General features: G+C 37.6%; 1 protein-coding gene across 1 annotated transcript in view; it reads left to right on the top strand.

Annotated features, from left to right (window-relative positions):
- The first annotated feature begins 3383 nt into the window (after positions 1-3383).
- Positions 3384-13102, top strand: part of LOC139461068 (receptor-type tyrosine-protein phosphatase alpha-like) — a 49098-nt gene continuing 39379 nt past the window's right edge. Inside the window, exons 1-5 of the mRNA XM_071242584.1 lie at positions 3384-3435; positions 3693-3791; positions 4261-4479; positions 5426-5605; positions 6139-6276. Coding sequence (XP_071098685.1) covers positions 3384-3435; positions 3693-3791; positions 4261-4479; positions 5426-5605; positions 6139-6276 — 688 coding nt within the window. The remainder of the gene's footprint in view (positions 3436-3692; positions 3792-4260; positions 4480-5425; positions 5606-6138; positions 6277-13102) is intronic.

Here is a 13102-nt window from a genome sequence, read left to right on the forward strand (position 1 = left end):
GTGGCTTACACGTCTCCATGATGATAGTGGACAGAGTAATGGAAACAAGTTACGGACGTATAGGATTTTCAAGACATACCTGACAACAGAAACCTATGTATGCCAAGATCACACAGAAGTATCCTAGCTAAGTTTCGCTGTGGAACTCTCCCTCTAGAAATAGAGACCGGTAGAATATGTAGGCCATCTGTACCGCTGCAAAATAGAGTCTGTAAATTCTGTCACCATTCATGTGTCGAGGACGAAATGCACTTCCTTTTAAAATGCCCCTTTTATTCTGATTTTAGAATCTTACTACTCGAAAAAGCAAATCTGGCCAACGCGACCGTACATGATGTAGATAAACTTAAGCTCTTGATGAATAACCCATATATACAAAGTGTTTTAGCTACAACAATTGTAAAAATGTTTCGCAGGAGGACGCAGACTAAAGACGTGCTTGTCTGAGATGTAAAGTCACTTTCCCTGAAAAGTAACAGTCTTCATATTATTAGATATCTACACATCGACAACAGTCTAAAACTATGTCTTTTGAAATTAACATTTGGTATTCTTACTAGAAGATATTCCTTAACATTTAAAACCTGCACGTAGGTGCTAATCAAATGGTTTAATCATACTGGTGTTAACATACACATAAATAGGTGTTTTGATGGTTATTTTTCCTATTATTTTGTACTAAAAATAGTCAGCCATTTGGTAACTTACGATCTTAATAAGCACATAGAACGTTATAATATGGTGTCCAACAAAATTGACAGTTCCTTGGCTGCTGGGATAAGAAAGGATGATGTTACAATGTTTTACTTAGATACTTTTATACATGTTTTAATGTACATACGATGTCTCATAAGCCTGTAAAGGCTGGGTGCAATAATGTTGATAATTGTTTAAACTGTATATGTTATTTGCACTTGACATCTTAATAAAATATTTTCTCCCTTTCTCTCTTCTCATAACCCAAATGAATGCGTATACAGTGTATGTTAGTAAAGCTCTCACGCTGCGCCTCAAATGATTTATGGACTGATAAGTTTTAAAAACGGATTTAGGTTGGTACATGTAGTTGTTTGACAAAGTAAAGTTTTTTGTATTATTTGCGAGGAAAGTCGAAAAGTTGACAAGGAAGTGAGATAAGCGTTATCTGCATGAGTATTAAACACATAAACATGTAATTTGAACTACCACTCAGAACAGAAGCTTATCGCATGATGCTTCGGTCATAATGTGGAACATCAACTTAAAACATACATATGTTTAGTGCTATAAAGATCGAGGCAACTTTACATGAGCGGGAACAACATTTTTAATTGTTAGCTCATTTTATCAACAAACAAATATATGATAGTAAGATCTGCTGTTGCAATTGCATGATCACAAGAATGATTATATCAATAACATACATTTCTCATACATACAGGTTGTATCGTGAATGAGTTAGTACGTGAGTGAGTGTGGTTTTATGTCGCTTTTAGCTGTTTCACAGTGAGGGACACTAGACGTGGGCTTCATACATTGCCTATTGACCATACATTTTCGTGAGAGGCGACTATCAGGGTCGGTTGGGTTTGCTCAGTGACTCGCATGCCATCGCGTTCCAATTTCGTAGAACGATGGTCAATCACTGATTTGTCTGGTCATGACTCGATTTTTTAAAATACTGCCGTTATAAAGCTGGAATTGTCCTGAGTGCTGGGTTTGACAAACAACAACAAAAAAATCATGAAAAGATTTATATTATGAAGGGAATTCTTCTAAAATAGCCCTCAAAACCCCCGAAAGATCTGGACAGTGTCAGCGGGGACGTCACTTATCATTCGGTATATGTAACACTCTATTTAAACGTTTGTTTGGTATGCTTATTGTTTATATCCTAAACAGTCTCGTGAAGGTCTGGGTTGATATTGTTTTTCAGCAACCCATGCTTTTCATAAGAGACGGGACCGGATGGTCAGGCTCAATATGGCATGACGTCACTCTAGATAATTTCGGTATGTGTCACCTTCAATGTGTTGTGCTATGCATGTAATAACTACATCCACAAGTACCTTTGTGCATAGATATAATATTATAAGTTATATAATTCCCGAAAATGGACATGCCATGCCATCTAAAAAGGTGTGAGTAGCGAGATTAGCTGATTTTTTGGATGTCACATGGTTCATGGTTCATTGTTTATATTCATGAGGGATGAGTGTTTGATGTTACAGGTCCTATGTTATAGTGTGGTGCGACTTTGGGGATATTCTGAAGGCCTAGCGAATGAGCCACTTCCGCTTTTTTATGCGTAACGCAAACTCCTTTTAATCACCTTTATTTTTGAAAATATCTTCAGAGCATGGGGGGCAGTCGAGTAGCATAGTGGTTAAGGCGTTCGCCCGTCACGCCGAAGAACCGGGTTCGATTCCCGACATGGACACAATGTGTGAAGCCCATTTTTGGTGTCCCCCGCCGTGATATTGCTGGAATATTGCTAAAAGTGGCGTACAACCTCACTCACTCACTCAGAGCATGGGATAGTGTAATATAGTCTTAAGCCGTGTAAGATTTTAAATATTGTTTTATGAAACGGAAGGAAAATAGTCTTAAATAGTGAATCAATAACATTCATAACGTTAACTAAGTATAATATTTGAACAGTGAACTGAGGTGTCTGTTAGCGAACTGGATGTGTTAGTTATGACATGACACAAAGGTCAAAGGATAGCATAGCGTATTTATTCAACAAGCATGAGTGTTTCTGAGAACCGTCGATACGCTCACAATGAAGTATGATACACGTTTTCTGGTACACAAGAAGTTCATTTTAGTTCCTTCTGACACAGGTTTGTAAAGACATTGCCCTTACATTTTCTGAAACCTGTTTTAACATCCTTTAACAAAATAACAATTATGTATATATCAGTAACAAAGCACAATTAATTTATCGGTATATGTCTCCTTCTATGTAAGCTTTTGTTTGGTATGCTTATTGTTTATATCCTAAACAGCCTTGTGAAGATCTTGGTTGGTGTTGGTTTTCAGCGACCCATGTTTGTCACAAGAGGCGACTAACGGGACAGGTGGTCAGGCTCACTGACATGACGATAATTTCGGTATACATTGCATGTAAAAACTGCGTCTACCAGTACCTTTGTGCAGGTATTTATATCATTATAACTTATATAATTTGTAAATCCCGAAAATGAAACTGACGTGTCATCTGAATAGGTTTGAGCAGCCAGGTTAGCTGATTTGTTGGATTCATTTTATGTTTACCAGCAATTTCAAAGTTGCACCAACAGTTACATGTTGATCAACCGGCTGTTTACGTATTCAGTGGTTCTGGTTGGCTAAACGTGGCTGAATTTGTTTTCAGATTTCATTGGACAAGCAAATGGACGATGTTTCTGGTATATGTTCTTCTACTTGTCTCATTGCCGAACTCCTCACAAGGTAGGTTCTTACTACGCGGATTCATACAGTTTGCTCATCGGTTTTTCGATTCATACGTCAATTAACCAAAAACAATACACCGTCAGTCCCAAAGTTAATGACATAATTACCAAGGCATCATATTGTGCCTAGGTGAGGAGTGTATGTTGTTTTTATAACAACATCACAGGTGTACAATTAGGTGATTGTGGGGAAACGTTAAACAAGAGGCATACTCAGATATTAGATACTCGTAGTCATTCTATTTGTTTCTACAGAAGATTGTCACTGTCTGAATGGATGCACGAATTTCCCTGGTTCTCCTTGCCAAGGAACAATGTGCCAATCAGACTGGTTTGGGAGTTACTGCCAAAAGCGTGAGTAAAAGTACAATATAAATGTTTTCATTCAGAGAGCTTTATGCAGACATCTGGTAAGGAAAAGTGTGACTATATGACTGCAGCATAAAATCAGGAAATACTGTGGAATAATATAAGTTATAACTGATATACATGTATACAAATTATGGGTGTAACAAAATAGTACTTTATAGGCACCTCATCTTCATGACATGGGTCGAATTTAATATTCAGTCAGCCGAATCACCCAAATAGCACACAATTACCTGCACCTAATTTACATAATTTGTAATCGGATATATATATATATATATATATATATATATATATATATATATATATATATATATATATATATATATATAGGTCGTGTGGCCAACAATTTGCAAATTTTAATACCTCTTTTGAAAATAAATGCTTGACTTTGCTAGATTGATAATGCTGCTGAGAACGACTGTGTTTTAATATTTGTTATATTTCGTTAAAGGCAACATAGCGCGTGGAAAGTCGACATGGCATAGTAGCGAATTGCGTGGATTTGGTGGTCCCTTTCCATCTTACAAAGCTGTCGATGACAACACTGACCAAACGTTGGAGCATGGAAGTTGTACGCATACAGGCAACACGTCATCAGGAGCATGGTGGCGTGTTGACATTAATTCCACATTGGAGATCAGACGGATGAGAATTTATCTCCGTAGTGTCTGTGAGTCTGTCTGTTTAAATAATATACATCCTGTTCACGAGGAGGGTGACATGCGTATACCAATAGGAGTACCCACTCGTTGTGTCCTTTAGGCGTGGCAGGATCCTAAGCCCCATCCCTGAATATTACACAATTGGCTGCTTTCTTAGGAGATTTCATGGCTTGTTGTTGAACGCCCACTAAGCAATATTCAATTTATATGACATCAGTCTGTAAATAGTCTAGTGTCGACCAAACAATCCATTGATTGACATAATGAGCATCGAACTCCACAATTCGGATGCGACGACATGCATCAAGCAAGTCAGACATATGATATTAAGTCATTTCTTATATAACCCAAGGAATGTCTTGAACATATATCACATCACACTATTACTCGCATTGTTCTACAAATTGTGCTTGTTCAGACGCCATAGTTCGAAATACATAATATTTACAATTATCAACATCAAAAGGATAAATTCCAACACGCATGTATGCCGCTACAATACCACCAGGACCTAATCAGGGTTACACATTATACCTATACACATCTTGTATTAGCACATAATGTTTGTTGTTCACATAACGTGTGTAGTCACAGCATCGATCTGCACAATTTGATTGCAATGACATGCATAAAGCAAGTCAGCAATTCTGACCCTCGATCCTGTTATTTGCTTTTACTACAGGCATTGGTTGCTGAAGACATATTTTAACCCGGATCTAACCCGGGTTTTGTAAGAGAAGTTAAGTAGGTGAACGCAGTCTGACCACACAGACTATGTACATGCATATGATATGTGGTGAATTCGTATTCTTATACAATTATCAACACAAGAAGGATAAATACCAACATGTGGAATTTATATCACAACATATACATGTACCACAGGGCATTACCGGGGCTACACATTATACCTATACACATCTTGTATCATCACATAATGTTTGTTGTTCACAGGGACTGACCGCAACGTGGGCCTTCAGGTGAAGGTTGGTGACCAGCTGTGTTACACATTGTCCGCAGACAACAGACAAGAAACTGTTTTAAATATTACATGTGTCGAAGCTTTGAATGGTTCATCTGTAACAATAAGTGTCGATGGACCCTACCTGACATTATGTGAGGTGCAGATATTCCGTGAGTAGTCATGCTGACATGCTATTTTCCTTATTTGCAATACATATTATTATTTTATAGCATTAAATAAAAACATCGGAATATAAACACGAACATAGGATATGATAACGAGAGCTGTCTTTAAATAATAACATTATCAGTAACAGATAGAGGTTTAATGACAGTATTGTATCGGGTTATAAAAGGACAGTTACGATACAAAGAACGAGGTGAAGAAACCGTTCTATTTATCCCGATAAAGTTATGTCACAACTCCCCTGTCTCAAAGCACAGCCAAATACGCGGCTTCTATGACTAGCAAATGGACGTCTGTAGTGAACAGTTCGCTCTTTTGGCTTTTAACTATTGGTCCAAAAGTGCACGGCCCAATTGTCTGTTTACATGCAGCCCAAACAGCACTGACGTATAAAGTGTATTAGTTGGAGTAAATACTCAGACAATTTGTTCTACATGGGTCCCAAATGACAAACGCCTATTGGATCGGATTCATTAGGTGTTCTCTGATTTGCATCTCATAGTATGTGTACTTGTAGAATGCAGCAATGGATGGTTTGGAGATGACTGTGACAAGCAGTGCCAGTGTCAGAATACAACTGAAGTATGTGGCAAGGAGACTGGCAACTGTAGGGGTGGATGTGCTGCCGGAAAACATGGACCTGGGTGTCAGCAAGGTATGACGGAATGTGAAATCGTCCATCTGGTAGATTTTCAAGATTAGTATCAACGTAATTCTAAATTAATTTGTATTGAAGATATATTGTCTGTACAGCCACTGTAGGGGTGGATGTGCTGCTGGCAAACAAGGTCCAGAATGCCAGCAAGGTTTGACACAATGTGAAATTGGGAAATCGTCCATCTGGTAGATTTTTTCACTTAAAGTTTAGTATTAACGTAGTTCTGAATTAATTTGTATTGGACACATATTGTCTGTACAGTAAAACGTTTTGTGATTGTGATTTTGTCAAATGACTATAGTGATACACAGCTGAGAAAATATAATGTCTTTGTATGTGTCTTGTGTATTGTAGAATGCAACGATGGTTGGTTTGGACCTGACTGTAACAAGCAGTGCCAGTGTCGAACTGCCTCTGAAGCGTGTAACAAGGAGACTGGCCACTGTAGTAGTGGATGTGCTGCTGGGAAACAAGGTCCAGAATGCCAGCATGGTTTGACAATAGTCTCTTTGTACCAATTGTTTATCTGTAACAAACTAATGAAAGGAAATCCATTCACAAGCAGTGCCAACTGATGCCTTAATAGTGAATTTTACACTAGGCAATTGTTAAACACATTAATTTCGCATTCAATGGCTTTTATAAATGTTGTCATCAATTCAAGTTTTCCTCCTTAAAACAGAGAGTATAAAGTCAAGACGTGTTTATCTACCTATCCGTACAGATTGTGGCCAACATCATTATGGGGTCAACTGTTTCTCTACGTGTGGTCAGTGTAGCGGGTCGTCGGACTGTAAGAAGGATGATGGAACCTGCACACAAGGATGTCAACAGGGTTACCTCTTCCCTTTGTGTAAAAGTGAGACGTTATTTTATATACATTCGGTATAATACAATGGACTCTGCTTTTAGATGAAATTTGTTGTGATTATGGAGTGAGTGAGTTAAAGTTTAACGTCACATCGGCAATATTTCAGCCATATCGTGACGAGACGTTATGGTTGTGGGAATGATTGTTGTCGTTTCTATTAACAACGCTTGAAATGCCCGGTGTTTTCTGTCATGCTGTGGGTTTAAATACGATGTGTAACACCTAGCTAGTGTCACACTTACTATAACTTTAGAAGATCCGTCAGTGTTGTATGTTAATAAATATCTGTCTCTATTGTAAGGGCTCATGTAAAACACTATTGTGATGATCTCTAAGGCAATGGCATTTCATGCCAACAACTATTATGCATGTGTAAATGTATGTGGTAGCTGCTGACCGTTGTAGAGAAATTTGGGACATTCTGTTTGAAGTCGAATTGCATATACCCCAACAGGAAATAATGACATTAAAAAGGAAGATCATATAAGCATAGACTTTCCTTTCTATTTTCTAATTTCAAATCGCATTGTGTGTCGATGTCTTTTCACAAATCTGATTTTTTTATCACTAGAACGGAAGTGATGTCATTTAAATGGAATTACGTATATGTTCGAAAGCTGTGAGAATAGTTTTCCCTCAATTTATCTTTTTTGTCGAACATGTAATCATGTGCGAAAATGTTTCTTGACATTAGACATTAGAATTAGACATGTAATTCTGGGTGTCACACGCACTCTCTCTCTTTACATATGATTGTTCTGAAATTGTAGTTCTGTAAATATCACAATACATTGTGCATATGCCTTATATTTATTTCTTAGTTATAACATTACCTAAATGTTTTATTGTTACCATAGTCTTAACATAATGATTGGTCTGAATACATATCACTGTAAAATTTCCCAAATCAGTGTGTATTTCATTTGTTTATTTCGTTGTCCACTGTGTCAAGGTAGCTACATCTTACATTTTGATTACAATCATAATCTAATTAAAAATCCACAAAATGTATTTGTAAGATATGGACTCCAGTAACATCTGCTCTGATGTCGCTGCACTGGTTACCACACAAAGCCAGAATTTAATTCAAAATTTTAACTCTGGACTACAAATGCTACATGGAAACAGCCCCATTATATCTTCACAAACTACTGCCTAAATACAACCCTTCAAGATCTCGTCGTTATCAGAATAACCACCGGTTACAAGTCCAGGAAACCCGTCTCTAAACCTTTGGTCAGAGATCTTTCCAGTGCTGTACTTCCTCGCTATGGAACAAACTACCATCTGATCTTGAGCGGTCGTCATCGCTTTCGTCCTTTGAGGCTCATCTGAAAACATACCTTTACAGACAACACTATCAACTCTACTCCCCTTTCATTAGCATTATTTGCTCAAACTGTGTGGCACCAAGAGCATTAACTTGATAAATAGAATATGGCGCATTATAAATTGGCTTATTATTATGATTATGATTATGATTATTATTAGTATTATTATATATGTTGACATGAATACCCCTGTGCCACCTGTAAATATTCCTAATTTTTCACATTCAAGACCAATCCGTATAGTTTAACAAAGAATGTACCAGATATTATTTAGTACTTGAGACAGTTAGACAATCCACGCTTCATGCAAACTGTTTCTCATATGTCTTTAAATATCTCTTCATAACGAATCTAGGTTTGATCTTATATTAAAGAAATGGTATTTACACCATAATTGTCTTAACAGTGTCTTTTGGAACATTGTTAAGATTATGTTGTACTGCAAAAGTCGTATAAGATGTCCAAGTTGCTTTCAAGAAGGAAATTAAAACGACAATTAAAATTTACATCAGCAAAGCAACTGCGAGAAGAAGCGATTATAACAAGTGAAGTTTTACAGTTAAAGTTTTACCCTCGCAATTCCAAGAGCGAGACTGCACATTGATTTGTACATCTCTATACGTGAATCAGTCCATACATCTTTCCACCTTTCATACATGTGACTTGTTACAGAACAATCTCACCATGAAAGATTTTAATCTGACATTCAATTTATAATCTTACGATACGTATTTTGTTGAGAACATATGTTGTATTTTGTCATTGAAGCGGTTTTAAAAATAAATATATCCTGTGATGTGGTAATTTCATCCTTTCAAGGGAAGGCTTTAAGATAATCTTCGTCCATTCAGTGTGTGCAGTTAACTTCTATGGACCTACCTGCCAAGGATGTGGACACTGTAAGGACGATTCCCCATGTTCTGTGCTAAATGGGACATGCCTGACTGCTTGTAAACCTGGATATGAACCTCCACTGTGTAACTCAGGTAATATATCTTATTTAACCTTGAGTCATAATATTAACACATAGTGATTAGATTATACATGGAAATAAAGACATTATATTAATACATATATAAATACACAATGTCAGTTCCAATTTGTACTTGACACACACTAAACACTATCAATCAAGCCACCGAACCTGATCTAGTGCACATTGGGACGTATACTGCATAAAAAGTGCGATTGAGATACAAATATGTTACTTCATGGACAAACACAAATAATCCCACATTCTATTAACATTCCATTAAATATTGAATAAGAATATACTGCAGCAAATCAGTACATGATACACAAGCATATGCTTTGTGATAACAAACTGCCGAGAAAGTATACATTTAAAGTGACAATGATACCCGTATTAAATACATCACCATCGAATAACCATTTCTTGTTTGTTTCATTTGAGCCAACATCAAACACGGGTGTGTACTTTCTTTGCCCGGCAGTTTATTTTTAATTACATCAATTGTTTCAATAGCATGTATCGCCGGGAGGTATGGGGAAGACTGTCTACATATTTGCGGTCACTGCCATATCAACGGCTCATGTGATGCCCAAACTGGACGCTGTGAAAGCAATTGCCAACCAGGATATATGGGACCACTGTGCATACAAAGTGATAAGAAGTTACTTGTTTGTAGTTTGGTAAAGGGGGAATATCTTTGTGTTTTACTTCTCCTATGCACTGAAATAAGGTATAAACATATAGCTTAAATATATTTAATGCCACGTATAAATCTACAGTATGCATGTTTTCAAAATGTGCTGACTACACATACGGTATCAACTGTTCCGGTGTCTGCAGCTGCTTGAACCAGTCTGAGCTGTGTGACAAAGTCACAGGTGAATGTAGAGCGGGGCATCAATCAACGACAATAGCAGCAGTAGCAGCACCAGAAGCACAGCAGGGTCAAGGACATAAGGGTAACTATATAGCTAGTAGATTAGTTTCAGTTACATGTAGATCATGACCGCTAAGATTGTGCGTGCGTCGGTGAGCACGCATATGTGTGTGTGTGAGTGCGCGTATGTATGTGTGCGTGTGTACCTGTGCGTGTCTTGGATTCGTGGCAAGCAGTGGAAATGTTCGCACATAGGTCATGCACTGATTAGGTTTCATTTTCTTTGGGTTATTCCATTACCTTACTCAGTATACACAATTCATCGTCACAATTACACAAATAACGGAGGTATGTATTCATTTTCTTACATCTGTTACTTGAATATTTCAGATATCCGCCTCATTGTTGTCAGTTGTCTTCTGGCCATTTCGTGTGTGTATGCAGTTATAACAACTGCAAATAACTACAGGTAATACAACGTGCATGTGTATATCACCAAACTTAACTGTTTTAACACCTATTGAAGGAACATATTTAAAAAGTAAACTTTAAGTTGCTGTTTCCGATGCTGTTGTTCATAAGTTACTTAATCCTGAATTTCAGAATTAGACGCAGCATGCAGATACTCAAAGCTGAACAAATGCAAAAGTACTCAACTCTGCAGGTCCGTGGGGAATCATCTGTTTATGACGTCATTGCTGAGAGGAACGTGTATGCAAATGAGTCCATACAGAGACATGGTGACCAAGATCCGAATGAAAATTGACAAAGATACATGCGTTCATATAAACACTGTATTTAGACACCTTGGCTTAAGCTCAGACGTACTTCACCTTAAACTCTGCAAAATTTCCAAATAAGAGTTTCAAAGGACAGTCATTGTTGCCTTTTTAAGACATTCATGCACATAACTGGAATAACTGAACAAGCAATGAAGAATGTGTCATCATTTACTCAAACAAACAGTGACATTCTGTGTCATTGGTTTGCGTGACGAGCTTCAGATCCAGGGGCCGCCCCTTGTATTTTTAATTGCAGTGATTAATGTTGTGTATGTACTTTCACCGAACTGTCCAACATCTCCAATGACGCCTGCCATTATGGAAAAGCACTGAATGTAAACACGTATAGAAAGTTTTATCCTCGTCGCCACTGTTGTGTATGTATGATGTTATTGTCCGACCCGCACATTGGAGGAACATCAAATACATAATACCGTAGTTGGCTCGATGACTGTTTAATGTAGAACTGCCACTGCCTCACACAGCTGCCTAGGTTACAACAACAACATAATGACGTCACACCTAAAGTGACGTCACTGCACGTGCGCATTGGCGCACTTACAATATAAACATAACTAACATGCACAACATTTCTCCCCCTTAAAAGAAATTACTTTCTACTTCTCTAACCAATACATTTACAATATTCAGAACACAGTACTATGAGCTATTTTCTAAAGTTATAATTTAACAATGTTACAACTTTCAACCACAAATGATAAACTCATATATATATATGATATCTGCTACACATTGCTGAATACTTTATTCAATGACTTAATTGTCAAAACTGTCAGTTTATACATTGTGTTCTCACAGGGTTAGTCTATCGGGAGGTTTTCTCACTCTTTATGAACGTCTCACGGTTTGTTTTGCTGGTATTTTTGCAATTGTCACCTCACTGTCTTCACACTGGTCTTCGTCACATTGCTGTGATGCACTAGGTATTACGATAGGGTCGCCTTTGTTGACCCTGATACTTTCTACAGTCCCTGCACTACAGTCACTTTGAACAATCATGTTCTCGTTACCATGGTTACTAGTTGCATCTCTACACCTTAATTGATCAATATGACGCTTGACAGTTCTATTGCCAATGTCAACATCATAATGTCTTTCACCACATTGTCATCACCTTGCCAGCAGTCCATTTGTCTTCTTTGTTGTACTTACGCACCAACACCTTATCATTGTCATTTAGCTGTCTTGTGTCGCCAGGTTGACACAATGAAGAAGACTGTTTTGTAGCAACAACATCAGCATGATTAGGCTTGATTAAGTCAAGTCTACATCTTAGTTCTCTTCCAAGAAAACGTTTTGCTGGAGTTTCTTGAGTTGTGCAATGGGGACTAGAACGATAGGCTAGCAGAAACCTATCAATCTTCTTCTGTAATGTTGCATCATCCCCTCTAGTTGATTTCATAGCTTGTTTGAAGGATTGAACAGCTCTCTCAGCAAGTCCGTTTGTAACAGGATGATATGGAGCAGATAAGATGTGTTTTACACCATTACTTCTCAAGAATGTTTCAAACTCATTTGACACAAATTGTGGACCATTATCTGTAACAACTTGCAGTGGTAATCCATATTTCGCGAACAAACCTCTCATCACTTTCACTGTCGCATCAGCAGTAGTTGAATTCATAACAATCACCTCTAACCATTTGGAATCAGAATCTACAACAATGAGGTACATGTGACCCATGAAAGGACCAGCAAAGTCCAAATGAATGCGACACCATGGTTTTGATGGCCATGACCAATGATGAACAGGAGCTTTTGTTGGATCATTTTGAAGATTCTGGCATGTAATACACATTCTTGCAGTACTTTCAATATCAGCATCTACTCCAGGCCACCACACATAACTTCTAGCAACTGATTTCATTTTCACCATTCCAAAATGACCACCATGTAACTCATTTAGAACACCGTTTCTGAGTTTAGAAGGAATCACTACTCTCATTCCCCATACAATGCATCCTAATT

The sequence above is a fragment of the Haliotis cracherodii genome, unplaced genomic scaffold (genome assembly GCF_022045235.1).
Source record: "Haliotis cracherodii isolate W230 unplaced genomic scaffold, xgHalCrac1.p SCAF_14, whole genome shotgun sequence".
NCBI classification, from domain to species: domain Eukaryota; kingdom Metazoa; phylum Mollusca; class Gastropoda; order Lepetellida; family Haliotidae; genus Haliotis; species Haliotis cracherodii.